The sequence below is a fragment of the Leucoraja erinacea genome, chromosome 40 (genome assembly GCF_028641065.1).
Source record: "Leucoraja erinacea ecotype New England chromosome 40, Leri_hhj_1, whole genome shotgun sequence".
Lineage (NCBI taxonomy): Eukaryota > Metazoa > Chordata > Chondrichthyes > Rajiformes > Rajidae > Leucoraja > Leucoraja erinaceus.
In genome coordinates this window covers 4,503,264-4,529,260 of record NC_073416.1, presented here as the reverse complement: position 1 = coordinate 4,529,260, position 25,997 = coordinate 4,503,264, and the positions used below count along the sequence as shown (strand labels likewise).

At 46.3% G+C, this 25,997-nt stretch overlaps 1 protein-coding gene across 3 annotated transcripts in view; it reads right to left on the bottom strand.

Annotated features, from left to right (window-relative positions):
* Positions 1–1,074: 1,074 nt before the first annotated feature.
* The window catches only part of lmbr1l (limb development membrane protein 1-like), a 51,974-nt gene continuing 27,051 nt past the window's right edge, over positions 1,075–25,997 (bottom strand). For 2 of the 3 annotated variants that reach the window (XM_055664574.1, XM_055664575.1), the window contains 13 exons: positions 24,153–24,259; positions 23,028–23,154; positions 22,728–22,796; positions 21,543–21,607; positions 19,785–19,857; positions 18,541–18,627; positions 17,915–17,991; positions 16,182–16,259; positions 15,344–15,417; positions 14,503–14,593; positions 12,663–12,729; positions 9,224–9,385; positions 1,075–4,431 (listed from right to left, as the gene is read on the bottom strand). In XM_055664574.1, the coding sequence (XP_055520549.1) occupies positions 4,349–4,431; positions 9,224–9,385; positions 12,663–12,729; positions 14,503–14,593; positions 15,344–15,417; positions 16,182–16,259; positions 17,915–17,991; positions 18,541–18,627; positions 19,785–19,857; positions 21,543–21,607; positions 22,728–22,796; positions 23,028–23,154; positions 24,153–24,259 (1,160 nt within the window). In that variant the 3' untranslated portion in view covers positions 1,075–4,348. The remainder of the gene's footprint in view (positions 4,432–9,223; positions 9,386–12,662; positions 12,730–14,502; positions 14,594–15,343; positions 15,418–16,181; positions 16,260–17,914; positions 17,992–18,540; positions 18,628–19,784; positions 19,858–21,542; positions 21,608–22,727; positions 22,797–23,027; positions 23,155–24,152; positions 24,260–25,997) is intronic. The other variant, XR_008726388.1, reaches the window with a different exon arrangement.

The following is a 25,997-nucleotide window of genomic DNA, read 5'->3' as shown; positions in this document are numbered from 1 at the left end:
TCCACTGCAAGGTGGAGAGCGAATCTTTCAGCTGAGGCACAGAAGAATGCACTGCGACCATTCACGGGCAAGAGCAGCAGGTGAGACAGGCGGACCGAGCACTCTTTATGCTTGCGAGGCCAATGCAAACATTTGCAGGGAGCCATGGTTCGGGTGCAAGAATGGCCACAATAAAATAATGTGGATAAAACCCCAGACCTGGGGCAGGAAGGGTTTGAAGCAACAAAGGCCGTGGCGCGCAGCTGGTAGAGCCGCTGCCTCGCAGCGCTAGAGACCCAAGTTCGATCCTGACCTCGGACGCTGTCTGCGTGGAGTTTGCACGTTCACCCCCCCCCCCCCCCCCCCCCCGGGCTTCCTCCCACATCCTAAAGATGTGCGGATTTTTAGGTTCGTTGAAACAAAAACAAAAAAAGTGCCAGAGTAGACACAAAATGCTGGAGTAACTCAGCGGGTGAGGCAGCATCTATGGAGAGAAGGAATGTTTCAATGTCGCCCATTCCTTCTCTCCATAGATGCTGCCTGACCCGCTGAGTTACTCCAGCATTTTGTGTCGACATTCGATTTTCCCAGCATCTGCAGTTCATTCTGACACAAAATGATTCAGATTCAGATTCAATTTTAATTGTCATTGTCAGTGTACAGTACAGAGACAACAAAATGCTGGAGTAACTCAGCGGGTCAGGCAGCATCCGTGGGGAACATGGATAGGTGACGTTTCACAGAGTGCTGGAGTAACTCAGCGGGTCAGGCAGCATCTGTGGAGAACATGGATAGGTGACGTTTCACAGAGTGCTGGAGTAACTCAGCGGGTCAGGCAGCATCTCTGGAGAACATGGATCGGGTTGGGATGCTTCCTCAGACTGATCCATAGTTTAATTAGCCTTTGTAAATTGTAATAGTGTGGGACAAATAAAATACCTTCGATACTTTTGAAAGTCGATGCAAAAGCGGGGCAACAGAGAACTAGTGGTTGGCATGGACTCTGTGGGCCGAAGGGCCTGTTTTCACGCTGCCTCCTCCAATCAAGGAATTCCATAGTGAGAACATGCAGTCGGACAAGTGAACACACAAGAGTTTTGATTAAAAACTTTACTTGCATAGTATTTAACAGATTGTGTAGAACGATACAAACATTGCAATTTCAAATCACATAACACGTATTTATTTATTGAACTATATTTAAAAAATAGTGACACATGTTCCATTGAACAAGACATTTCACTCCAAAATAAAACCACTGTCAGAGATCGATCGGCTGCTAAGACTTTGGAATGCTGGGATGCCAAGGTATTTGACAACTTACAACTAAAACGGTGTGAAAGAGAGGCCTTCAGAATTTCCATCACGGACCGAAGGCTGACAGGCAATTTGAACAATTCTAAACCCTACATCAGGAATGTCAACCCTAGCGGAGGAACAAGACGTTGCCTTCTCCTCAGTCTTCTCCTCAGCTCTGAGCTTTCCTCAGAGGTCACGTTCTGAGGTCCTCAGTATATTGGGGTCCAGTAATGGGCGCCAACTACCCTGAGCACCTCATCCAAGCAATCCTTCAAGTGCAAGCCAAGGCAGCAAACGCCAACTAGATACTGAACCATTAAGGGCACCAACTCAAGGTGGTGCAAGCCAGCCATCTTCCCCCATGATGTGCCCGAGAGCCAGCTGATCCAGATTTCAACGTGCAACTGAATGAGAATCTAAGAAACACAGCCATAGTAATATAAGGTAATATAACCACTGAAAAGCATGGACCACATCTTCAAACTTCATCACACGGAAAATAGACTACTATGCTCAAACCCTTGAAGAACCAAGAACTTGGGGAGAATTACACACAGTGACCACGTATGCTATTGTTGCAGCCAATTTCATTTTGCTCCTCGGTCGACATCTAACAGTACGAGATTTTTCTGCCGAAGCGGCCATTTTGAAGGCATTACAAGAATTATCAAAGTTCCCATTCAAATTCATAAATCGCTGAAAGGTTAATTAAATTGGCAGGGACCGGTCTCCATGGCAACACTGCAAACATGCTCATGAAAGAAGAACGAATGGCCCGGCAACAAAGTAAACCTCTCACCTGGCACGTAAACAAACACCATCTTATGAAAGCTGCGGGAAAAGTAGAGGAGAAATTTTTGCATTTGAAGTGTGCACCAGATAAACAACTTTAGAAAGATTAGCAATCTCTACAAGGTCCATTTGCACCATTAAAAAAAAAAGATAATAAGGAAATTACAAATGGGTTTATACTGGATTTTGGACTCATCAGATCTATTGGAATAGCTTCTGAAAACATTATCTTGTAGTGAGAGTTGAGGACCATGGCCAGAACACAGAACATCTAACCCTCGTCCACACAGTGGTCCATGACTATGAGTTAAATTAAATCGTTTAAAAGGGAGAATTATCACACACAATTGTCACCAACTGCAATCTTACGGGATAGATTTCTCAATTCAATCTCTGCAGTGCAAATTTTCACCAAGAGCTTTGATGCCAAAACCATTTCGGAGAGTCTCTCTGTGGGAAGGAACTGCAGATGCTGGTTTACACCGAAGGTAGACACAAAACGCTGGAGTAACTCAGCGGGACAGGCACGTTTCTGATCAAGACTGAAGAAGGGTCTCCGCCTGAAACGTCACCCATTCCTTCTCTCCAGAGATGCTGCCTGTCCCGCTGAGTTACTCCAGCATTCTGCGTCTGTTGCAGAGTCTCTTTATTGGCAATCCAATTAGAAATAAAGATTTTTACTTTCCCAAAAAAGGGAGGCACATGCACAGTAACAAGTGACTATGATATGGACTTTGTCAAAAGACCTACTGTTGCGTGTCAGAGGGGTGTTGTAAGTGTGCCATAGCGCCCATACAGCCTTGTCCAAATCGCCAAAAGGAAATGCAACTTCCGGCTGAAACACAGACTTTAACGGGGAACACTCATTACAGTTTCATGCTTGCGTCTTCTCAAACAAGTGGTAGTTGTAGTGCTGGCTTGGCTTGGGAGGCACGAGGCAACCTGAATGTGAAGCTCACGGATGCACTGTTATAGCTTCTAGCCCTCCTTACGGGCCTGTCCCACTTACGCGATTTAACGCAATTTTTCCTTCGGCGACCTGCCGGCACCCGTCATAGTCGCAGCAGGTTGGCTAAAAATTTCCAACATGTTGAAAATCCAGTGGCGACCAGAAATAGGTTCGACTCTTTGGGCGACTACTCACGACCATACAGGCATCACCCCGTGACATGCCGGGAGTAGTGGCCTGTATGGTCGAGAATTGTGGCCCAAAGAGTCGAACCTTTTTCTGGTCGCCGTTGGATTTTAACACGTTGAGATGTGTCGCAACCTGCTGCGACTAAGACTGGTGCCAGCAAGTCGCCGCCTAAGTGGGACGGGCCCCGTTAGTCAACGGAATACAAAGACCAAGCGAGGATACAAGAGGCATTGCTTCATCAGTAACCCCAACACGTCCAGTAATAAAGCAACTGGTTTGGATTTGCCAGTAACCGCTGCAGATTAGAACGCTTGCAATTTTGCAGCAGCTTGGTTTTTTTCTCCCCCAAATGAAAACCATCCACCTCCCCTGCCCAAATAAAATCACAAGAAACTCTTTGAAAACTATTTACAATGTTGTAGACCCCTTGAGAAATCCTCGCCCAACCATCCTCCTTCGTTGCGGTTGGCCGCCCGAGTTGTTTGTTCACCGCGGCCTCCATTACGTGGCTCTGTGGGACGCAAGGCTTGTGTGGTTCAACACAAGTATCATCTTGTCAGAATTAAGACGGTCATCCCTCTTAAGACACAGCCACACAATATTCCTGCTCTCCGATCCAACCGAGCCCACAACACAGGGAAATTCTTCCGATTCCATCCTTCCGACAGCCCAATTGACAAGTGTCATTTTAAAAACAGAAATGGAATGATTGCAGTCAATGCGGACTTTAAAAAAGTTCCAACAAGGACAAAAATACATTTAAATAAAACACACTGAATCCACAATTTAAAAAAAAAACGTATTGCACAATATATAGTGTAAACATTTAACTGTCTGAAATATCAACCACTTTGGATTACTCCATTGCATAATAGTTTGCAATGACTTCATTAGTTCTGTCTCATAACAGCAAAGGAGATTCCAGCTTCATCGGATGTAAACAAATTTAGGCTCGCCACAGGTGGAAAGAGGTTGCTGAGTGGGCAGCCAGTGGGCTGAAAAGTGCCTGACCCTGAGGTTAAAGTCAATGCCACCTTCCCCCGGGACTGGGGGTCTCGAAACGTTGACGGCAGCTTTCACAGTATAGTTTGAAGACAGTTCAGTCCCTTCACATTTCGCCTGCCGCAAGCAACAGCAATGCTACAAGAGTCTCTTGCTGTTCGGCGAGCCCATCTGGGCAGAGATGCTGGATCGGGAGACCGGGAGCGGCAATCTGTCCAAACCTAAGAGAAATAGAGTGGAGCAGAGTTAGAGCCACGACATCGACGTAAACTCAACGGCAGGTGAAAATCTACTGAGTGTTGATCCGCGGAATGTGTATTTTGCTCTGCCAATGAGTCAAATTAAATTGCAGCTTTTGAATTTCTTAATCAGCTTCACTCTTCTGCACATGCAGTTTCATAATCCAACTAGGTAGACAAAAGTGCTGGAGAAACTCAGCGGGTGTAGCAACATCGATGGAGCGAAGGAAATAGGCAACGTTTCGGGACGAAACCCTTCCGGGTTTCGGCCCGAAACGTTGCCTATTTCCTTCAGGGTTTCGTCCCGAAACGTTGCCCATTTCCTTCGCTCCATAGATGCTGCTGCACCCGCTGAGTTTCTCCAGCACTTTTGTCTACCTTCGATTTTCCAGCATCTGCAGTTCCTTCCTAAACAATTCATAATCCAGCTGCCTGTAGGGACAGCAAACCCAACCCACGGAAGGTTGTCTTGTAGAGTCTCATTGTCTGTGACTCGTTTACACCTAGCCCTCAGCGAACAATGGCCTTTCTCCTTTATCATTGTTACTTTTTTGCAGGTCATTCATTTGCTCTTTTTCACTGTCTTTATCTCTCATAGACATAGAAACATAGACATAGACAATAGGTGCAGGAGTAGGCTATTCGGCCCTTCGAGCCTGCACTGCCATTCAATGTGATCATGGCTGATCATCCAACTCAGTATCCTGTACCTGCCTTCTCTCCATACCCCCTGATCCCTTTAGCCACAAGGGCCACATCTAACTCCCTCTTAAATATAGCCAATGAACTGTGGCCTCAACTACCTTCTGTGGCAGAGAGTTCACAACTCTGTGTCAGGGGAAAAAAAGATTTCTCATCTCGGTCCTAAAAGACTTCCCCCTTATCCTTAAACTGTGACCCCTTGTTGAATGAATGAATGCATGAATGAACGATGAATGAATGAATGCATGAATGAATGAATGAATGAATGAATGAATGATTGAATCTCTTTATTGTCATTGCATATGGTACAACGAAATTTACCATTTTGGACTTTTGGACTTCTCCAACGTTTCCCTTTCCCCAGACTCTGTCTGAAGAAGGATCTGGATCCGAAACATCACCCATTCCTTTTCTCCAGAGATGCTGCCTGACCCACTCAGTTACTCCAGCATTTTGTTCCCTATCCAGGGACTCCTCTCACCTACAGGCAGGGCCTTGGCATAATATTAACACAAGAAAGATTTACACGTGACCACCTCTGCAAGGTTCCGCTAAGGAGACTGCAATTAATTATGTTCATAACTAACTCATGTTACCCAACCATTCCACACCACGATTTTGAGAAACTGTCAGAATCAAATTTGCCTTCCCTGTTAATCAGTACACATAACTTACTTCCTTGATCGGCGATAAGTCAGAAGAGTTGACAAGTCTATTTGAAAGTAATCTTATCAAAATTTATTATAAATAACTTGGGCCATTGCTTTCCCCAGTCAGACTACATTGTGATCAAGGTAGACCCCACTGTGTTTCCAGGTCTGGTCAGGCCCGCAGGTTTTTCTTTTGTCTAATCTTTACGTCCAGAAATAGAAGTTAATTCTTTCAGAACACAGGATTTGAGTCAATAATGCGAGAGTTCTTTTCATATTTTGGATTTACTCCAGTTGGTCAAAAAAAAAAAAGTTAGTTATTGTGAAACTTGGCTCTTGGTCAAGTAACTTTTTCAGATAAAGAAAAAAAAAAGGAAAATTGAAAACAAAAAATCGAAAGGTCCATTTGTCAACTGGGTGGCCAAGTATCTGAGCAGTAACTGTACAATATCTTTGACAGTTTTTTACAGATAAAGTAGGTTTAAACAGTTGGTTGAAATGGCTGTAATATTTTAATCAATAGCATACTGCAGTGTTTGGGTGGGCAGCCATTTCAGTTCAGAGACGCTATAATACCTGGTGAATATTTAGTTTAGAGATACAGCGCGGAAACAGGCCCTTCAGCCAAATCCACGCCGACCTGCGATCCCCACACATTCCAGATACACCAGGGACAATTTTTATTACAATTTTACCAAGCCAATTAACCTACAAACCTGTCTGTCTTTGGAGTGTGGGAGGAAACCGGAGCACCCAGGGGAAAACCCACGCAGGTCATGGGGAGAGCATGCAAACTCCGTGTGGACAGCACCCAGCGTCAGGATGGAACCCGGGTCTCTGGCGCTGTGAGGCAGCAACTCTACCGCTGCGCCACCGTGGTCACTAAACACAATTGACACGACTTTCTTAAATGAGTTAATTTATGTTTTTCGCTCATGTGACAAAATAAATTATATATAAAATTATACACAAGGAAGAATAGGATAAAAATTACCAAAAAAACATAAGAAAATTTAGTCGAGGGTGAATGAAATTCTGTGATAAACTCACGGGTGAATGACACTGAAATAGTTTAAGAAGCACTGCATTGGAGAGTGGCATTAAGGAGAATATTGGATAGGAAAGTGGAATCCCTTACTTGCTTACAATGTTTATTAGTGCCCCTACAATCACCTCATACTTGGCCCAATAACATCACTCAGCTTGGCGCTAATCTTTGTGGAACTGCAGATGCTGGTTTACACTGAAGATAGACACAAAATGTTGGAGTAACTCCGCAGGACAGGCAGCATCTCTGGAGAGAAGGAATGGGCGACGTTTCCGGTTGAGACCCTTCTTCAGACCGAGTCGGGGGAGAGGGAGTCTAGAGATATGGACGAGTAAGGTGTGAAAATGACAGATCAAAGCAGACGATAAGGAAATGTAGAATGGTTCCTTGTTCGCTGTGGGAAAGGTGACAAGGAGGGATACAATCAGTAAAATTAGTACTGACAGTGAAACTAGTTGGAGAACTTGGGTGGGGGAGGGACGGAGAGAGAGAGGGAAAGCAAGGGCGACTTGGAGTTAGAGAAGTCAATATTCATACTGCTGGGATGTAAGCTGCCCAAGCAAAATATGAGATGCTGTTCCTCCAATTAGCGCTGGGCCTCACTTTGACAGTGGAGGAGGCCCAGGGCAGAAAGGTCAGATTGGGAATGGGAATGGGAAGGAGAGTTAAGGCAAACTTCATGCTACAGGTTCAAAAAAACCCCAACTTATTTAATGAAAGAAAGAGAACCTTGCCATTTGGCATCTCGGAAAGTCAGTCCAAAACAAAACGCACAAATACCTCAAACAATTGTGGTTAAGTTAACTGGTTCAGCAATCTGTACAAATTATCTTGATCAACTTAAAAATACCATACAATCAGTTATATTGTTATTTGCTTTTGAAGTACATGCCCCCCCCCACCCCCCCCCCCCCCCCCCCCACCTTATGTTACAGAATGGCTTTATGAAACAGTACCTACGTGCCAATATCAACTTGTTTCAGTAGGTGGGGTAATCGCGTGGTGCGGGCGAGGCGCTTCGCTCCCCCCTTATCTCGCCCACTCGGAATGAGCTTGGGCAGCCATTGTATTCAATTTGTTGACAATGAGAGATTAGCAATGGCTCCCAGAGGGGAAAGCTGTTCACAGCAGCCTTCGCCCCGAGGGACCAAGCTGGGATTGTAATGCAGGACAAACGTCACATCACAACGATCACATGGTCAGGGCACAGTTTAACCCAGTGGCGATTTGATTTTATTCAGCAAGCCAGTAAGACGCGATTGAAGGTACATACTCGCAGTGGCAATCACGGTCTCTTTTCACAGTGACTGCAGGAGGCATTTATAGAAAACTAGTCTTTACATCAATGATAGCACTGCCAGCGCCCGTAAAGCATTTTAGTTTAGTTTATTTTAGAAATACAGTGCAGAAACAGGCCCTTCGGCCCACCGAGTCCGCACCGACCAGCAATCCCTGCACATTAACACTCACCTACACACAATTGTGGGACAATTTCACATTTATACCAAGCCAATTAACCTACAATAGACACCAAAAGCTGGAGACACTCAGCAGGACAGGCAGCAACGTTGGAGAGAAGGAATGGGTGAGATTTTGGGTCGAGACCCTTCTTCAGATTACAACCTACAAACCTGTACCTCTTTGGTTGCAATAACCACAGCCAAAACTAATAGCAAATCTTACTAATAATAGTGGTCAGTTCAGAATCCGTAACTGAAGACCAGGTCTGGGTGCCAAACCAACAGCAAAATAATTGGAAAGGGAACATTAGAAGACATCGTGTCAGAAGGAACTGCAGATGCTGGTTTACACAGTGGACACAGAATAACTCAGCGGGACAGGCAGCAGCATCTCTTGAGAGAAGGAATGGGTGACGTTTCAGGTCAAGATCCTTCTTCAGATTGAGAAGCTGAAATCTCAGTCTGAAGAAGGGTCTCGAATCCGAAACGTCACCCATTCCTTCTCTCCAGCAATGCTGCCTGTTACTGAGTTACTCCAGCATTTTGTGTCTGCATGAATCTACATGGACAGGGGAGGGAGATAGTGGCAAGTCTAGCTGGGGTGCAGTTCCACAGAGTTACAGCTGTCCCTTGACTCACCACGTAACCATGCAGTCGTGGTTGGTGGCCGATTCCACAAAGAGAGCAGAAAATGTTACAAGTCTTGAGCAGGTCCAAAGTGGGCATTTAAACAAGATTATTAAAAAAGGGGGGAAATGAGGCGACAGGGTTTGGGGAACATTAAATAGGAGGTTCCCAACAGAACGAGAGATCACTTAACACGTGTCAAATATAAACAAAATGTCCACCAGCATAGCCTCGTTAAGCGTGTGAATCACTCAGAACAACGCTGCATTTGTACAGGTAGCACTCACCAAAAGCATGGAGAAGCTCGGCTTGGATTGCCCTGGTGAATTTTTTGACCAGGCACATTGCAGTAAGGCCAGCGAAAACCATGTTGTAGAGGAAGATGATGTAAAAGTTTCCCAGCCAGTCAAACCTGCCAAAGTTCCCCAACAGGTCAAAGTTTGTGATTCCTAAAACACACAGAAAAAAAAACTTTTATTAAGGATTGCAATAATCCACAATGTTAGAATTTTGCAATTCAACACTCAATATAACACCTGTGAGGATATTCAGAAGTGCGGGCATGCACTTAGTTAACTCAGGTCATTTAATAAGAGCAGACAAAAATGCTGGAGAAACTCAGCGGGTGCGGCAACATCTATGGAGCGAAGGAAATAGGCGACGTTTCCTTCGCTCCATAGATGCTGCTGCACCCGCTGAGTTTCTCCAGCAATTTTGTCTACCTTCGATTTTCCAGCATCTGCAGTTCCTTCTTGAACATTTAATAAGAGCAGTTCAGTGGGTGGGGGGGGGGGAAGTAGTGTTAAAGTGATCCCCTACTGCATAAAATACTCCAATTAAACCACACCCACTCCTGAGTCAGAAACAAGGTAAATACTATAGAAACATAGAAAATAGGTGCAGGAGTAGGCCATTCGGCCCTTCGAGCCTGCACCGCCATTCAATATGATCATGGCTGATCATCCAACTCAGTATCCCATCCCTGCCTTCTCTCCATACCCCCTGATCCCTTTAGCCACAAGGGCCATATCTAACTCCCTCTTAAATATAGCCAATGAACTGGCCTCAACTACCTTCTGTGGCAGAGAATTCCACAGATTCACCACTCTCTATGTAAAAAATGATTTTCTCATCTCAGTCCTAAAACATTTCCCCTTTATCCTTAAACTGTGACCCCTTGTTCTGGACTTCCCCAACATCGTGAATAATCTTCCTGCATCTAGCCTGTCTAACTCCTTAAGAATTTTGTAAGTTTCTATAAGATCCCCCCTCAATCTTCTAAATTCTAGCGAGTACAAGCCGAGCTATCCAGTCTTTCTTCATATGAAAGTCCTGACATCCCAGGAATCAGTCTGGTGAACCTTCCCTGTACTCCCTCTATGGCAAGAATGTCTTTCCTCAGATTAGGAGACCAAAACTGTACGCAATACTCCAGGTGTGGTCTCACCAAGACCCTGCACAACTGCAGTAGAAACTCCCTGTTCCTATACTCAAATCCTTTTCCTATGAATGCTAACATACCATTTGCTTTCTTCACTGCCTGCTGCACCTGCATGCCTACTTTCAATGACTGGTGTACCATGGCACCCAGGTCTCGCTGCATCTCCCCTTTTCCTAATCGGCACCTATACTTCAGCAGCTCTTTTTTAAACCCAGCCATAATATTTAGGAGATTTAAAGGAAAATTAAGATGAGCTCTCTATTCAGGATGCATTCTTCAGCAAGTATAGATAGTATTATAGCAGCGTGACCAAGCATGTTATGGGGTGGGAGATTGCAAACTTCACGTGGTCCGCCCTGTTTCGACGAATGCAATCAACCCGGCGTGCACAATCAAATAAGATCTAATAGAACAAGTTGTCCTACAACTTTAGGCTGTGCACGCCACACGCAAGAAGAAGCCATGCTATCAGTGGGCAGATCTGATCAGAAGCAGCCTGAATGAACATGATCTCTGTGCCTGCTCAGTTACTCTAGCATGTTGTGTCTATCTTAGACAACTCTGTTCATTGGTAAAATGACAGATGATCAGTGGGACAGATTTGAAGTAGAATTTAATGCGACGGTGAACTTGGTTTAGCCAGTTACCACCCAGGATATGTGGACAAATCACTTATGGACAAGGCACCTGCGGCTTGTGGCCATCACTCACTGAGTGGGGAATGGCTTTCAGAAGGTTTAAAATCCAAATATTGTCCGGTGCAGGTTTGGGCAGCACAGTGGCGCAGCTGGTAGAGTTGCTGCCTCACAGCGCCAGAGACCCAGGTTCGATCCTGACCTCGGGTGTTGTCAGCCATGATCATATTGAATGGCGGTGCAGGCTCGAAGGGCCGAATGGCCTACTCCTGCATCTATTGTCTATGTTTCTATGTCTATGTGGAGATTGCACGTTCTCCCTGCCACCGTGTGGGTTTCCCCCAGTTTCCTCTCACATCTCAAAAACCTCGTGGGTTTGCAGGTTAATTGCCCTCTATATCAATTGCCCACAGTGTGTAGGGAGCGGATGAGAAAGTGGGAATACACAGAACTGATGTGAATGGGTGATGGATGGTGGGCGTGGACTCAGTGGGGCAAGGGGCCCGTTTCCATGCTGTGTCTCGAAACGCTAAACTCTTCAACAGCAGAGCAAAAACAAGACCAAAATGAGACAAAACACTGAGACAACGCCTCTGCCTCACCAGGTGATAAAGGCATTGAATATTTGCATTAGTAATTGTAGGGAGGGAGGGTAGGTTTCAGTTAAAGATTTTTTCCAATATTTATGCATATAATACAAGAGGGAAGAGCTGTTTTTTACACACATGTAGATTTTAAGAATTGGAAACAGGGCTTCAAGTCCCCGCGAGCTTTGTGGAGTCTGGCGCCACCTGCAGGCAACCTCGGACAACTGAAGGGTCTCAACCCAAAACATGGCCCATTCCTTCTCTCCAGGGATGCTGCCTGTCCCGCTGAGTTACTCCAGTACTTTGTATCTCTTCAGATAACACAACACAGCTCCAAGATGGTGCAAGCCTGCAGTGTCTCCAGGAAAGACACTTTGCTGCAGCAATATAGAAATAAGGAACTGCAGATGCTGGTCACAGAAGAGAAAGTGCCGGAGTAAGTCAGCGGGTTAGGCTGCCTCTAGACAACATGGATAGTTGACGTCTCGGGTCCCGACACAGACACAAAATAAAACCTCAGCACCATACACAAGGTAAAAGCCTGACTTACCACCTCCGTCATTGGAGACCCTCGGACTATCTTGCACTAAACGTTATTCCCTTCATCATGTATCTGTACACTGTGGACGGCTTGATTGTAATCTTTCCGCTGACTGGTTAGCACGCAACAAAAAAGCTTTTCACTGTACCTCGGTACATGTGACAATAAACTAAACTAAGAGTTAGGGTGGCATGGGAGGAAATGGAGCAATATATTGAATTTGCTCTCTCGTCTGAACAAGTCGGAATGATCCCACCAATGCTCAAGGGATATGGGGAGAAGGCAGGCACGGGTTATTGATTGGGGACGATCAGCCCTGTTCACAATGAATGGTGGTGCTGGCTTGAAGGGCCGAATGGCCTGCTCCTGCAACCAAGCTCAAATAAACTGTGCACAATCCAGAAAACCGCATTGAGCCAAATTAGTTTTAATTTTGGACCAGGATGGTTTGTATGATACGCAAACACTGACTGACTGAAAGTTCAGGCACGCTAGCGGGCAGAAGCATCTACAGAGACTTACCGAGTGTCCGGGAGAACACAGGCAGGGCCGAGCTTAGGACGAGCAGCGACACACAGTTCCCTATGATCTAGATAAAGCAGATAGTTTCACATATAACAATAACAATAAAGATAAATGGCATTGTTTAAACCAGTGCTTCTTAAACTGGTGAATAGTGAATGAAATTATTTTGGGGGGGGGGGAAGGAGCTAATTTATGTTTTTTGCTCATGTTAAATTAAATTATATACACAAGGGAGAATAAGACAAAAATGACCACAAAAAAACCAAAAACATTTAGTTGAGGGCAAATTAAATTTTGTAATAAAGACCCTAGAGTGAATGACACTGAAATAGTTTAAGAAGCATTGCTTTAAACCATCTTAATTGGGATATACCGAGAATGCAGAAGCCAACTTTCTTCCTGTTTCTGTACACTGTGGATGGTGGTGAATCGGTGGAATTCATTGCTACAGACGGTAGTGGAGGCCACAAGTCAGTGAATATGTTTAAGGCAGAGATAGATAGATTCTTGATTAGTACGGGTGTCAGGGGTTACAGGGAGAACGCAGGAGAATGGGGTTAGGAGGGAGAGATAGATCAGCCATGGTTGAATGGCGGAGTAGACTTGATGGGCTGAATGGCCTAATTCTGCATCCATCACTTATGAACTTTGAATGCATAGTATCACAGCTCCTGGATTAAACGTTTCACAGTGGGGACTGGATTATATAAAACTATAATTACTGCATCCCATTTCATCTAGTTTGATCAGGTGGGATCTTGAAAACGGTCCAGTTTTGATCCCCTCACATAGCACAGCATTTCAAGCATGAGAAAAAAGTTCAGAATGGGACCACTAGATTATTAATAAAAATTAAAAGCCCTTAATTGCCAGTGCAGACCAAGATACGTGCAGCTTTTAACTTCAGCAAACATACTAAAAATTCAAATGCTATTGGTCTTTGCTGGATTGCATATAGAATTCAAACACAATTCTGGAACCAAACTGATGGAGATGCAGAAGGTTTCTTGATTCCAGTGCAATCCACTCCCCCAAGCTTGTACAGCGATGAGCTATCAAATAGTTCAGTTATAACTCAAGTCTAATCAACACATAAGGAGAGACAAGGATCTGCAGTCACAGGTTTACAGAAAAAGACACAAAGTGCTGGAGTAACTCAGCAGCTCAGGCAGCATCTCGGGAAAACATGGATAGGCGACATTTCGGGTTGGGACCCTTCATCAGACTGAAGAAGGATCCAGACCTGAAACGTCACCTATCCATCTTCTCCAGAGATGCTGCCTGACCCGCTGAGTTACTCCAGCACTCTGTGAAACGTCACCTATCCGTGTTCTCCACAGATGCTGCCTGACCCACTGAGTTACTCCAGCACTCTGTGAAACGTCACCTATCCATGTTCCCCACAGATGCTGCCTGACCCGCTGAGTTACTCCAGCACTCTGTGAAACATCACCTATCCATGTTCTCCACAGATGCTGCCTGACCCGCTGAGTTACTCCAGCACTCTGTGAAACGTCACCTATCCATGTTCTCCACAGATGCTGCCTGACTCGCTGAGTTACTCCAGCACTCTGTGAAACGTCACCTATCCATGTTCCCCACAGATGCTGCCTGACCCGCTGAGTTACCCCAGCACTCTGTGCAACGTCACCTATCCGTGTTCTCCACAGATGCTGCCTGACCCGCTGAGTTACTCCAGCACTCTGTGAAACGTCACCTATCCATGTTCTCCACAGATGCTGCCTGACCCGCTGAGTTACTCCAGCACGCTGTCTCTTTTCCTAATCAACACACGACTGACAGGGGAACGGATTCCAACGGACACATGAACGCCTACCTTGGTCATGGTGGTGTCCTGCTTCCTCGGGGCAAGTTTGATGAAAAGCGGAGAGCTGTAAAAGCCGACGACTGACGACACCATCAAGTAACTGCGTTGAAGTTAAGTCGTAACAATACTCATTGTGACAGACAAGAAGCAACCTAGAGCATTAGATCCGGCCCATTACCATTGATAGCAACAGCAGGTCAGGGTGCTGTACCCTCACCCAAATGAGAAGGGTGGTGGGTTCTAGTCCCATTCCAACGTGTCAATGCCCAAAGTTCCATTGTCGGACAGAGAGAACAGAGATGTCAGCTTGCAGATGAAAGATTAACCCAAGCTCCCATCTTCCTTTCCTTGTAGTTTATAGATACAGCATGAAAACAGGCCCTTCGGCCCACCGAGTCCACGCTGGTTCAATGTTATCCCACATTCTCATCCACTCCCTACACACTAGGGGACAATTTAAAGAGGGCCGATGAATTAACCTACAAACCCGCACATCTTTGGGATGTGGGAGGAAACCCACGCGGTCACGGGGAGAACCTGCTAACTCCACACAGACAGACACAACCCCAGGTCAGGATCAAACCCGTGTCTCTGGCGTTTTGTGAGGGAGAAGCTCTACCCGCTGCGCCACTGTACTGTCTTCCGAGGTGGACAGAAAAGATCCTACGGCACGATGGTGAAGAACAGGCCAACCACCATTGTCCGTTGATGGATTGGCTTCCCTCCCACCTCACCACGGTGACTACACAAACAAAACATTTAATTTAGCTGGAAAGTGCGTCAGGGTGTCCCATGATTGCAAAACACACTCTGGAAATGAAAGCCCTTTCTTATTGTCTGGAAAGGATACAAAATCAGGACAACTTCCACAGCCGCTCCGAGTGAACCGAACATAGAGAGAGAGTCTTTTCCCAGAGGAGGATCCTGGAATAGAAATAAAAGTACTTAGCAACACAGCAGTCACTCCAACACAGGGCAACTCAATGTTCAACGCTCTAATATCCTCCAGCTATGGATGCAGTTGTGTAATTATAACTGGCTAGAGACCTACGGCGTAGAAACAGGCCCTTCGGCCCAACTTACCCACGCGTCACATCTATACTAGTCCCACCTGCCTAAGTTGGGTCCCTATCCCTCTAAACCTGTCCTATCCATGGTTTACACTGGGGGCATTTTTGGAAGGAGCGGAGAAGGGCAACACAGCGAATAACGACATGATACAGGACAGCAGTCACTACCAGCAACTGTGGGTGATTCAGCACAGAGCAACCAACAAATCCCAAAGTCCATCCCACCACACTACACCACACTACACCTACAAATACCAAGCCTCCATTTTGCTCCCTAGTCCAACCAAGATACATCACACAGTTGAAAAGAAAAAGTGTGATAACAGTGTAGGTACTTCACTAGCCCCCTGATGTTCATATAGGAGGGGCAATGGGCTAATTCTCCACCTTTGGTCCTTCTTCAGAACCACAGAGGAGATGGAATCAGTCACTAGGTAGATCTGACATTTGCATTCAAACATACAAACATGCTCTCAATTCAGATCCTGGAGCTCCCTCTGCAGGTCACTAAAACTACTGCAGGATGCTGGACAGAAATCCCAGCTCCAGAGTCACCCATTTAGACAGTTTTTACTTTAGATTTCGGGCACAATACACGTTTGGCTTCACGTTCTTTACCTGGATTCCTTTGGGCATGGCTGTTTCATCAATGAGTAACTCAAACACATGGAAGCCCACCAGCAGGACTGAGATGCCCTGAAATACAATAAACATACAACGTGAGAACAGAGTTCTCCAGCCTTCACCAGCGAGCTGTGCATCAGTTAGTTTAGCAGCACTGGACATGATTTACAACATCTAGCACTCATTGCAACCAAGACGGCTGCGAACAACATTCTTGAATAAGATCGTGGGGCACAGCAGCGCAGCTGGTGGAGCTGTTGCCTCTCAGCGCCAGAGACCCGGGTTCGATCCCGACCTCGGGTGTTGTCTGTGCGGAGTTTGCACATTTTCCCCGTGACTATGTGGGTTTCCTTTGGGTGCTCTGGCTTCCTTCCACATCCCAAAGACTATCAGGTACTGTGTCCACTGAAGACTGTGTTTACAGCCCTGTTACTGTGCTGCAACTAAGAATTTCATTGTTCTGTTTCGGTACAGATGACAATTAAAGTCTCTTGACTCTATCTTGACGTGAGGGTTTGTAGGTTAAGTGGCCTCGTTAAATCATCCCGGTGTGTAGGAAACGGATGAGAAAATGGGAGAACATATAACTAGCGTGAACGGGTGATCAATGGTCAGAATGGACTCAGTGGGCCAAATAACTTGTTTCCATACAGCTTCTTTAACTTAGGATGAGCGTTTGTCGGCACTGGGCCTGTACTCGCTGGAGTTTAGAAGAATGAGGGGGGGACCTCATTGAAACGTACAGAATAGTGAAAGGCTTGGATAGAGTGGATGTTTCCACTAGTGGGAGTGTCTAGGACTAGAGGTCACAGCCTCAGACGTTCTTTTAGGAAGCAGATAAGGAGGAATTTCTTTAGTCAGAGAGTGGTGAATCTGTGGAACTCTTTGCCACAGACAGCTGAGGAGGCCAGGTCTGTGGATATATTGAAGGCAGAGATAGATAGATTCTTGATTAGTACGGGTGTCAGAGGTTATGGGGAGAAGGCAGGAGAATGAGGTTGGGAGGGAGAGATAGATCAGCCATATTTGAATGGCAGAGTATACTTGATGGGTCAAATGGCCTAATTCTACTCCTATCACTTATGAACTTTCAATTCAATTTAAAAAAAGATTGGAAAGTGGAAGATTCATAGCTGCAGGTGGTGAGACAGGGCAGAGCAAGTCCTGTTTTTGGCTAATGATGCAGCTCAGTTGAAAGGACTCAATGCTGCCGCACTGTTCACACCAGCTTTGGGGAACAGAAAAACACACAAGAGAAAAAAAACAAAACACTAAATCATATTTGATTTGACCGAGTATAGCAATTCCAAAATAATGAAGTAACGTTTAATCGCAGGTTGAGTAATGTACAGTTGCTGGCTCACACAGAGGCAAACAGGTTCGTACCGAAGGTCAGCAAACCCTTCATCTCAACCAGGCCTTTAATGCGAGGTCACATTTTCAGGATGCAGCCATAACAACCGCAATCAATTACCACAAAACTAAAATAAAATTCCCCCTTCCCCCACAGGCGTAGGCACAAGTCACTCCTGAAACAAACGATTAAGAAGGAACTGCAGATGCTGGAAAATCGAAGGTAGACAAAAATGCTGGAGAAACTCAGCGGGTGCAGCAGCATCTATGGAGCGAAGGAAATAGGCAACATTTCGTCCCAAATTACGTTTGGGAAGGGAAATATGAATTTGTTCCCACCTCACAATAGAAATACAAATCTTTTAAAGACTTACAGTTAATGCCAGAAGCAGCAACATGGCCAATGGATAGCCCAGATTCCTTTGCCACGGAGACGCTCTTCTTCTCATCTCTGTCGGGAGAGATTCACTGTTAGGTGTTGCAGGGTCACGGACACACACACATTGACACGGACAATACTAACTATATACTTCACAAAAAATGATATTGTCCAGCTCAGCATATTAGCCAAGCTACTACTTGGGTTGCTTACCAAAGGCATGAACCCAATGGCATCACATTGAATGGCGATGCTGGCTCGAGGGGCCGAATGACCCACTCCTTCGGAGGCTCCGGGCCGCTGAGAGTGTTCGAGGGCCTGAACCATCGGGCATGTCTTGGCGACTGCGGAGGCCTTAATAGGCCCCGGCGATGGGTGAAGCGAGTAAGAGGACTGAACTTTGGTGCCTTCCCTCAGTGGGAAACATTGATTCCGCTGTGGGGGGGGGGGGGATGTTTTATGTTAAATTTTATAGTGTTATGTTTCTCTTATGTGTGAGCTGCATGGTAACTCAAATTGCACTGCACCAATTGGTGCATGTGACAATAAATATCCTTTGTCCATTGTCTATTGGCATGGGAACACACTTTAACACGGGAACACACTTTGACACGGACTTACCCAATTTAAGCCTCCTGGCATGAATACTCAGGAACTGAGTTTTGAGAGATTCCACACTAAAGAACACCCAGCAGGATGACAACTTGCCTGCCACCAGAACAAAGGAGGCACATTAGTAACAATTTCACTTCAATTACTAACAATTTCACTCTTAATTTCAGTCATTCAATTGCAGATCAAACCTTGCTCTAGAACGACCAGCTACCTGGCACTCGAGGCTTTACAATGCAATATTATTTAAAAGGCATTCATTGTTTGTGAATGCAATACTAACTACATACTTAGCACAAAAAATGATGTCAAGTCCAGCTAAGCTACTGCTGAGGATGCTTACAATCCAATGGCATGAACATTGAATTCGCTAAATTTAGGTGACCTCTAACAAATCCGCCCCCCCCCCCCCCCCCCCCCCCGATCTGTACTCGCATTGATTTCTCTCCCCTCCCCCCCCAACATTCCTTCCTCTAGCTTCACAATTCACAACTCTCAATCGGCCTGTCAGAAACCTCCCTCACCTATTATCAGCCACGTTTGTCCTGTCACTCTCTCTTTCAGCTTTCTTCCTCGCCCCTACAATCAGACTGAAGAAAGGCCGTGACCTGAAACGTCACCTATCCATGTTCTCCACAGATGCTGCCTGACCCGTTGAGTTACTCCAGCACTCTGAAACGTCACCTATCCATGTTCTCCACAGATGCTGCCTGACCCGCTGAGTAACTCCAGCACTCTGTGAAACGTCACCTACCCATGTTCTCCACAGATGCTGCCTGACCCGCTGAGTTACTCCAGCACTCTGTGAAACGTCACCTATCCATGTTCTCCACAGATGCTGCCTGACCCGCTGAGTTACTCCAGCACTCTGTGAAACGTCACCTATCCATGTTCTCCGCAGATGCTGCCTGACCCGCTGAGTTACTCTAGCACTCTGTGAAACGTCACCTATCCATGTTCTCCACAGATGCTGCCTGACCCCGCTGAGTTACTCCCGCACTCTGTGACTCGTCATCTCTCCATGCTCTCCACAGATGCTGTCTGACGCGCTGAGTTATTCCAGCACTCTGTGAAACATCACCTCTCCGTGTTCTCCACAGATGCTGCCTGACCCACTGAGTTACTCCAGCACTTTTTGTTTTTTTGGTAAGCCAGCATCAGCAGTTTCTCGCTCCCAAGCTTATTCCACTATCATTCATGGTTGTGAACAGATGACCACGTGCAGCCAGGAGTCATAGAACATTTTTGCATACCATTTAACTTGTGTACTACAGCAGCCTCTTCAAATCGTGTGCAGTTGAGCTGTTCTTCCAGATCCTCCAGAAGCTGAAAGTAAAAGACCAGGGATGAATAAAGTCATCCATCCCCCTTTCAACCAATTACATTTAGGGTGCACCTTTTTGTTTGTGGTGGAAAGTGCTACGATACATGACGTACAAATCAGATAACGTGTTGCGGCAATTAGCACAAGTGGCCAAAGGCTAAGTTGAAGAGATGGGTTTTCAGAAAAGTCTTGCAGGATTCGAGTTTGAGAACTTAAGCGAGGAGATTCTGAAGCGTAGAACAGTGGCGGAAAAACGTTGGCAATGATGAAGTGACAAAAATTGGGAATGCAAAAGGAGCCCGATTTGGAGAGAGACACACACACACAGATTCAAGGGAATTATTTCAAGGAATTGGAAGAGTAATGTTACGGAGGGGAAAGGAAAACCGGGATGGCCGTTGCCAGTTTAAAACATGACCTGACCAGGGGGCAGTGAAAACTCGGATACTAGTCGCAGAATTTTGGAGGAGCAGGGGTGAGGAGATGGAGCACTGTGGTGGAATCCCACAGTTTCAGATGCTGATGGGCCGAGAGAGAAGCAGAGATGGAACGAGGCAGTCTTGTTATGGATTCTCTATGGGGTCGTCAGCTTAGCCTGGCTGGGTGATGCCAAGTCTGGGTCTGTGTCAAAGACTGGCGTCTCAGATTGAGGGCAAGGATGGAGTCATTGGTAATGAGTCTGAGGAATGACCAAAGACTGATCATTCGATTAATAGGTCAGCAGAAAACATCCAACACTGGGGAGCAGTGATAGATAAACCAAAGATGCTGGAGCAACTCAGCGGGACAGGCAGCATCTCTGGGGAGAAGGAATGGGCGAACATTTCGGGTCGAGGCCCTTCGTCAGACTTTGGGTGTTGGACAAATCCCCGAGGGAAAGCAGAGGCAATTCACCCACTTGAAATAAAATGACTGGTTACTTGGATGAACGGTGCCTTTAAGGGCAGCACGGTGGCACACCTAGTGGGGCTACTGGGCTTGATGCCCACCTCTGGAGCCGTCTGTGTGCACGTTCTCCGTGTGTGGGTTTCCTCCCACATCCCAAAGTAGTACCGGTTTGCGGATTAAGTGGCCATTGCGAATTGGCCGTGGGTAGATGGGAAGGTGGGAGGGGAAAGATGAGAAAATGGGATTAACATCGTATCAGTGCGAATGGGTGGTTGATACAGACCCTGTGGGTAAAGAGGGTTTCAATGCTACATCCCTCTCTGAAGTTCCCAGTTTATAACTCACATTTTTTTTTTAGTTTTTATTTAACTGATTTCTGATCACATATTTCTGATCCAAGCGACCATGTCCCACAGCAAGAACCTCAGCACCAATTTGCTAATGCTGCACTTATATTGGAGACTGACCTTAGGAACAGAGCCAACTTTAAAACAGGCATTTTTATGCACTGGCTTGCTAGATTCTTTCAATGGCCTTCAAAATGTCTTTATTGATATTCAATTTATCATTGATAACTTGCTTTGAAAGCTTTTGTTTCAGAACTTTGGATTATTTAACCAATGGCACAACAAGAGAACTATCGAGAGAATGTGCAAACTAAAGAGAGAATGCGCCCGAGGTCAGGATCGAACCAGGGTCTCTGGCGCCGCGAGGCCAGAGAGTCGCTGGTGCTCAGAAATCCACCCCAGCAGGAAACAGTAAGGAGAGCAAAGCCGGTGTCAGTCGAGAGGAAGCTTACCCTGGGTTTTACAAGCAGCTGCCCAGTGACGGTGAACATTCGGGACAAGCCAAACGGAGTGCACACTGCAAAGAGACGTCAAATCCAGAAATCAAACACCCTTGCAACTCACATACATTGAGATCAGATTGGCCTGTGCTCACTTTAGACACAGCATGGAAACATACCCTTGGGCCCACCAAGTCCATGCCAATCATCGATCACCCGTTCACACAAGTTCCACGTTACCCCACTTTTGCATCCACTCCCTACACACGAGGTGCAATTTACAGAGGGCCGATTCACCGACAAACCCGCACGTCTTTGAGATGAGAGGGGAAAGCAGAGCACCCAGAAGAAACCCACGTGGTCACAGGGAGAACGTGCAAACTCCACACAGACAGCACCCAAGGTCAGGATCGAACCTGGGTCTCTGGTGCTGCGAGGCAGCAGCTCTACCAGGTGTGCTGCCCTCAAAGTTTAGCAAACTGAGAGGCAACTTGACGGAGATGCACAATTTATTTTCTCAATAGAGGGGTTGTCTGGAAAGATGCCAGGAGGCCTTTTGCTCAGGTTGGAGTTTGCACTGGGGGCAGGACTAGGGATGAGGGGTCATATACATAGGACACAAGATGAATTTCTTCACTCAGGTGGAAGTGTGTCTTTGTAAACTTTAAAACAGTAACTAAAAGCAAAAAAAATGCACTGGAGGAACGCAGCAGGTCGGGCAGCGCCTGGAGAGGGAAATGGACAGGCGACATTTCTGGTCGGGATCTAAAGAAAGGTCCCAACCCAAAACATCGCCTGTCTGCTCCCTCCACAGGCGCTGCCTGACCTGCCGAGTTCCTCCAGCACTTGGTGTTCCTTACTCATGGTTCCAGCCTCTGTAGAACATTGTGCCAACAATAATTAAAATGTTGAAATGCTGCAGAAGGCTCAAAAATTATGATAAACCCAAAATGATTCAAACAAAAACTGGTAGCGCAAAATAATTTTTTAATAAAAATCCCCAAACTTTTTGTGCCAACAAACAGGGGAAGTGGAACGGTTTGGGGAAACCCTGGAGCAATGGCAATAGTTTGTCCGTTTCCCACGCTCTACCCACACAGATAAGCATACTTCATGAATACTTCAATGCCTTTAGCCTTCATGAGATGCATGCACAAGAGGCAGCACTGACTACAATGTTATGCTGGCATTACTCACAGAGGAGAAGCAGGACTCCAAAGAGAGAGATGCAAGAGTACAGGTACGGAAGATAATAGTCCCACAGATCTGTTGGTGAAAAACTCAATGTTAGAATTCAGGATGCAACGAGAACGGCAGCAAATAGAGTGCGAGTTGGCAGCATTTAAAACATTGCGGCTGTAACATCTGATAGCGTCCCGTAGCGGGAGTGCGGGAGGAACGCTCCAAATCAAGACTCCGAGATTCATGACTACAACAGGCTGTTTATCTTGCTCCGCCTCGCCTCAGGCAGACTCAAAACTCCCGCGAGATACTCACCGTACAGAGACTCTCTGCTGGCTGCGTCGTTGTCGATGATCGCAGACGCCACCCAGACAATCCCCAGAACCAGGAGGGTCAGAAGAAAGAGGACAACAAAAGTTTCATAGACTCGAGCCATCACCCCCTGTTCAAAATAAAAAGCAGCAATTTAGGCCACGGTCCTCATCTTCGATCCACAGAACAAAGAACAGTACAGCACAAGAACAGGCCCTTCGGCCCACAATCACAGTGCCGAACACGATGCCAAGACCGAAACCGAAGTTCTCAGAGAAAACCCACGCGGGTCACGGGGAGAATGTGCAAACTCCGTACAGCCAGCACCCGTAGTCAGGATGGAACCCGGGTCTCTGGCGCTGTGAGGCAGCAACTCTACCGCTGCGCCACCTTGCTGGTGAGCCATTGAATTGAAGGCACCATAAATTACGATGGGTAACATACTGCAGTACATTGACCCTCTGAGTTCCTCCAGGGCTTTGTGCCTTTTTATTTCAATGAGCTACGCGATCTCTTGATCACGAAGATGAAACCACATGGTCAGCTGTTTCACTTCAGGCCACCAAACCAAACACCGCCCCTCTAGGTTTGACCCCACACCCTCCCCCTCTTCCTCACTCCCCAAACTCTTTCTTCAGCTTCTCTCACCATCATCCCACCCATGGAATTTGCCTCTTGCGCTCTCTTGCAAGCTGTTCAAATGCTGCCCTCCCAATTCAGAACTTCACTGCAGCTAAAGCTGGGCATTCATGTTCTCGTCCATTTGGTATATGCAATTATCACAACCGCTTCCCAGCCTAAAGCAAACCACCCCGTCGTAATTGAAACAGCTGTTTGAAAGTGATGACTCGCATTCTTTTCAGTAGAGTAAATTACTGCTGCAATTCCAGGCTTCTAAATATAACTGCAGGTACACAAAAATGCTGGAGAAACTCAGCGGGTGCAGCAGCATCTATGGAGCGAAGGAAATAGGCAACGTTTCGGGCCGAAACCCAGAAGGGTTTCGGCCCGAAACGTTGCCTATTTCCTTCACTCCATAGATGCTGCTGCACCCGCTGAGTTTCTCCAGCATTTTTGAGCACCTTCGATCTGCAGTCCCTACTTAAATATAACTGCATCCTTCCTCACCTTTCTTGAGCCAGCAAATCCTTCAGATTCAGTGAAGAAGTACGCAAAAGGCATCAGGAACACCAGAGAGATGTTGGAGAAGAGGAGGAAAACAAGGTTCCACAGGCCTGGAGAGAGGAGAGAGATGGGAACATTACATTCTCCGTCAATCCACCCACTGGGATCGGACGGAACAATCAACGGTTTAAACAGACAAATCATTTCTTGATGGTCCGTCGAGCGGGCCCTTTAATCTGGAGACAAACTGATGGTGAGGTAAATTATTTTTCTCTCGCCTTGGACGCCTGCGGCAATGTTGAAGTGATAAGTCTTTACATGTGCCATTGGCAGTCCTGCAGTTGGCACCCTTGAATTGCATCCAGGGTTTGTGGCAATGCCTGCACTCCATCAATGTAAAGGAGGGTGACAAATATTGTGCTGAATAAATGTTTAAGAGGGAACTGCAGATGCTGGAAAATCGAAGGTAGACAAAAGTGCTGGAGAAACTCAGTGGGTGCGGAAGCATCTATGGAGCGAAGGAAATAGGCAACGTTTCTGGCCGAAACCCTTCTTCAGACTGATGTAGGGTGGGGGGTGGGGGGGGGGGGGGGGGGGGGGGGGATAAGAAAGGAAGAGGAGGAGCCAGAGGGCTGAGGGAGAGCTGAGAAGGGGAGGAGACAATAAGGGCTACTGGAAATTGGAGAAGTCAATGTTGATACCGCTGGGGTACAAACTGCCCAAGCGAAATACGAGGTGCTGCTCCTCCAATTTCCGGTGGCCCTCACTCTGGCCATGGAGGAGGCCCAGGACAGAAAGGTCGGATTCGGAATGGAGGGAGAGTTGAAGCACTGAGCCACCGGGAGATCAGGTTGGTTATTGTGGACCGAGCTGAGGTGTTCGGCGAAACTGAATAAAGTTGCTCTAATTCTCCAGGTGGGGGAAATATCCAAGTCTAGATTTGTTGGGGGCAGGACATGAAAACACGGCCACTTTCCTCAAAGCAAGAAACTTGCTTGTGCATTACCCAACATCAGCAATAGGTGGCAGCATTGACTCACTTTGAAGGACGAGTATAGAATGTAACATCAAATGCCTTCATTTTCGAGGGTGTTAAAAATATTAAAAACTGGATTAATAAATCAAATTGTGGTCAAGATCAATAATATGTAGGCTGAAACAGAGCAGGTGAAACTTAAATGAAGTAAGACACAAAATGCTGGAGTAACGCAGCGGGACAGGCAGGAGAGAAGGAATGAGTGACGTTTCGGGTCGAGACCCTTCTTCGGACTTAAAGCCGCGGGAAAGGGAATCGAGGCAAGATGTTGAGGCGTGATACACAGACACAAACAGTGGGGACCTGGGCTCCATTTCCCTTCTAGAACCAACTGCCCCAGGTTAAAAACAATCAACAAGCCCCACATGGGATAGGCCTTGTCGGTTATTTTACTTCTGTTCAAGGACACATCCTGTTTAGACTTAGTATTCAGTATTCTTATTTTTAAGAACACAATGGCCATGACTGAGAAAAAGATATGATTTATAAAATTAGTACACGTTCCCTGGTGTCTTGCTTTTTAAACACCTCTCTCTACACATTTCCACGTCGCATTGCAGTGACATTTCAACTATCGCTCCACAGACAAGAAGGGCCACCACCTGAAACGTCACCCACCCTTTTTCTTCAAAGATGCCGCCTGACCCGCTGAGTTACTCTAGCATTTTGTGTCTAACCCCACAGACAACAGTTGGGGTGCTCTGCCTTTCTCTCCGTGTCCACGAAGCAAGCTGGAGGCATTCGTTAAGCAAAAACGGTGAGAGACTGGCAAAGGCTGGATTTGAGCGCAGATTGGCCGGCAGGGTGGCGCA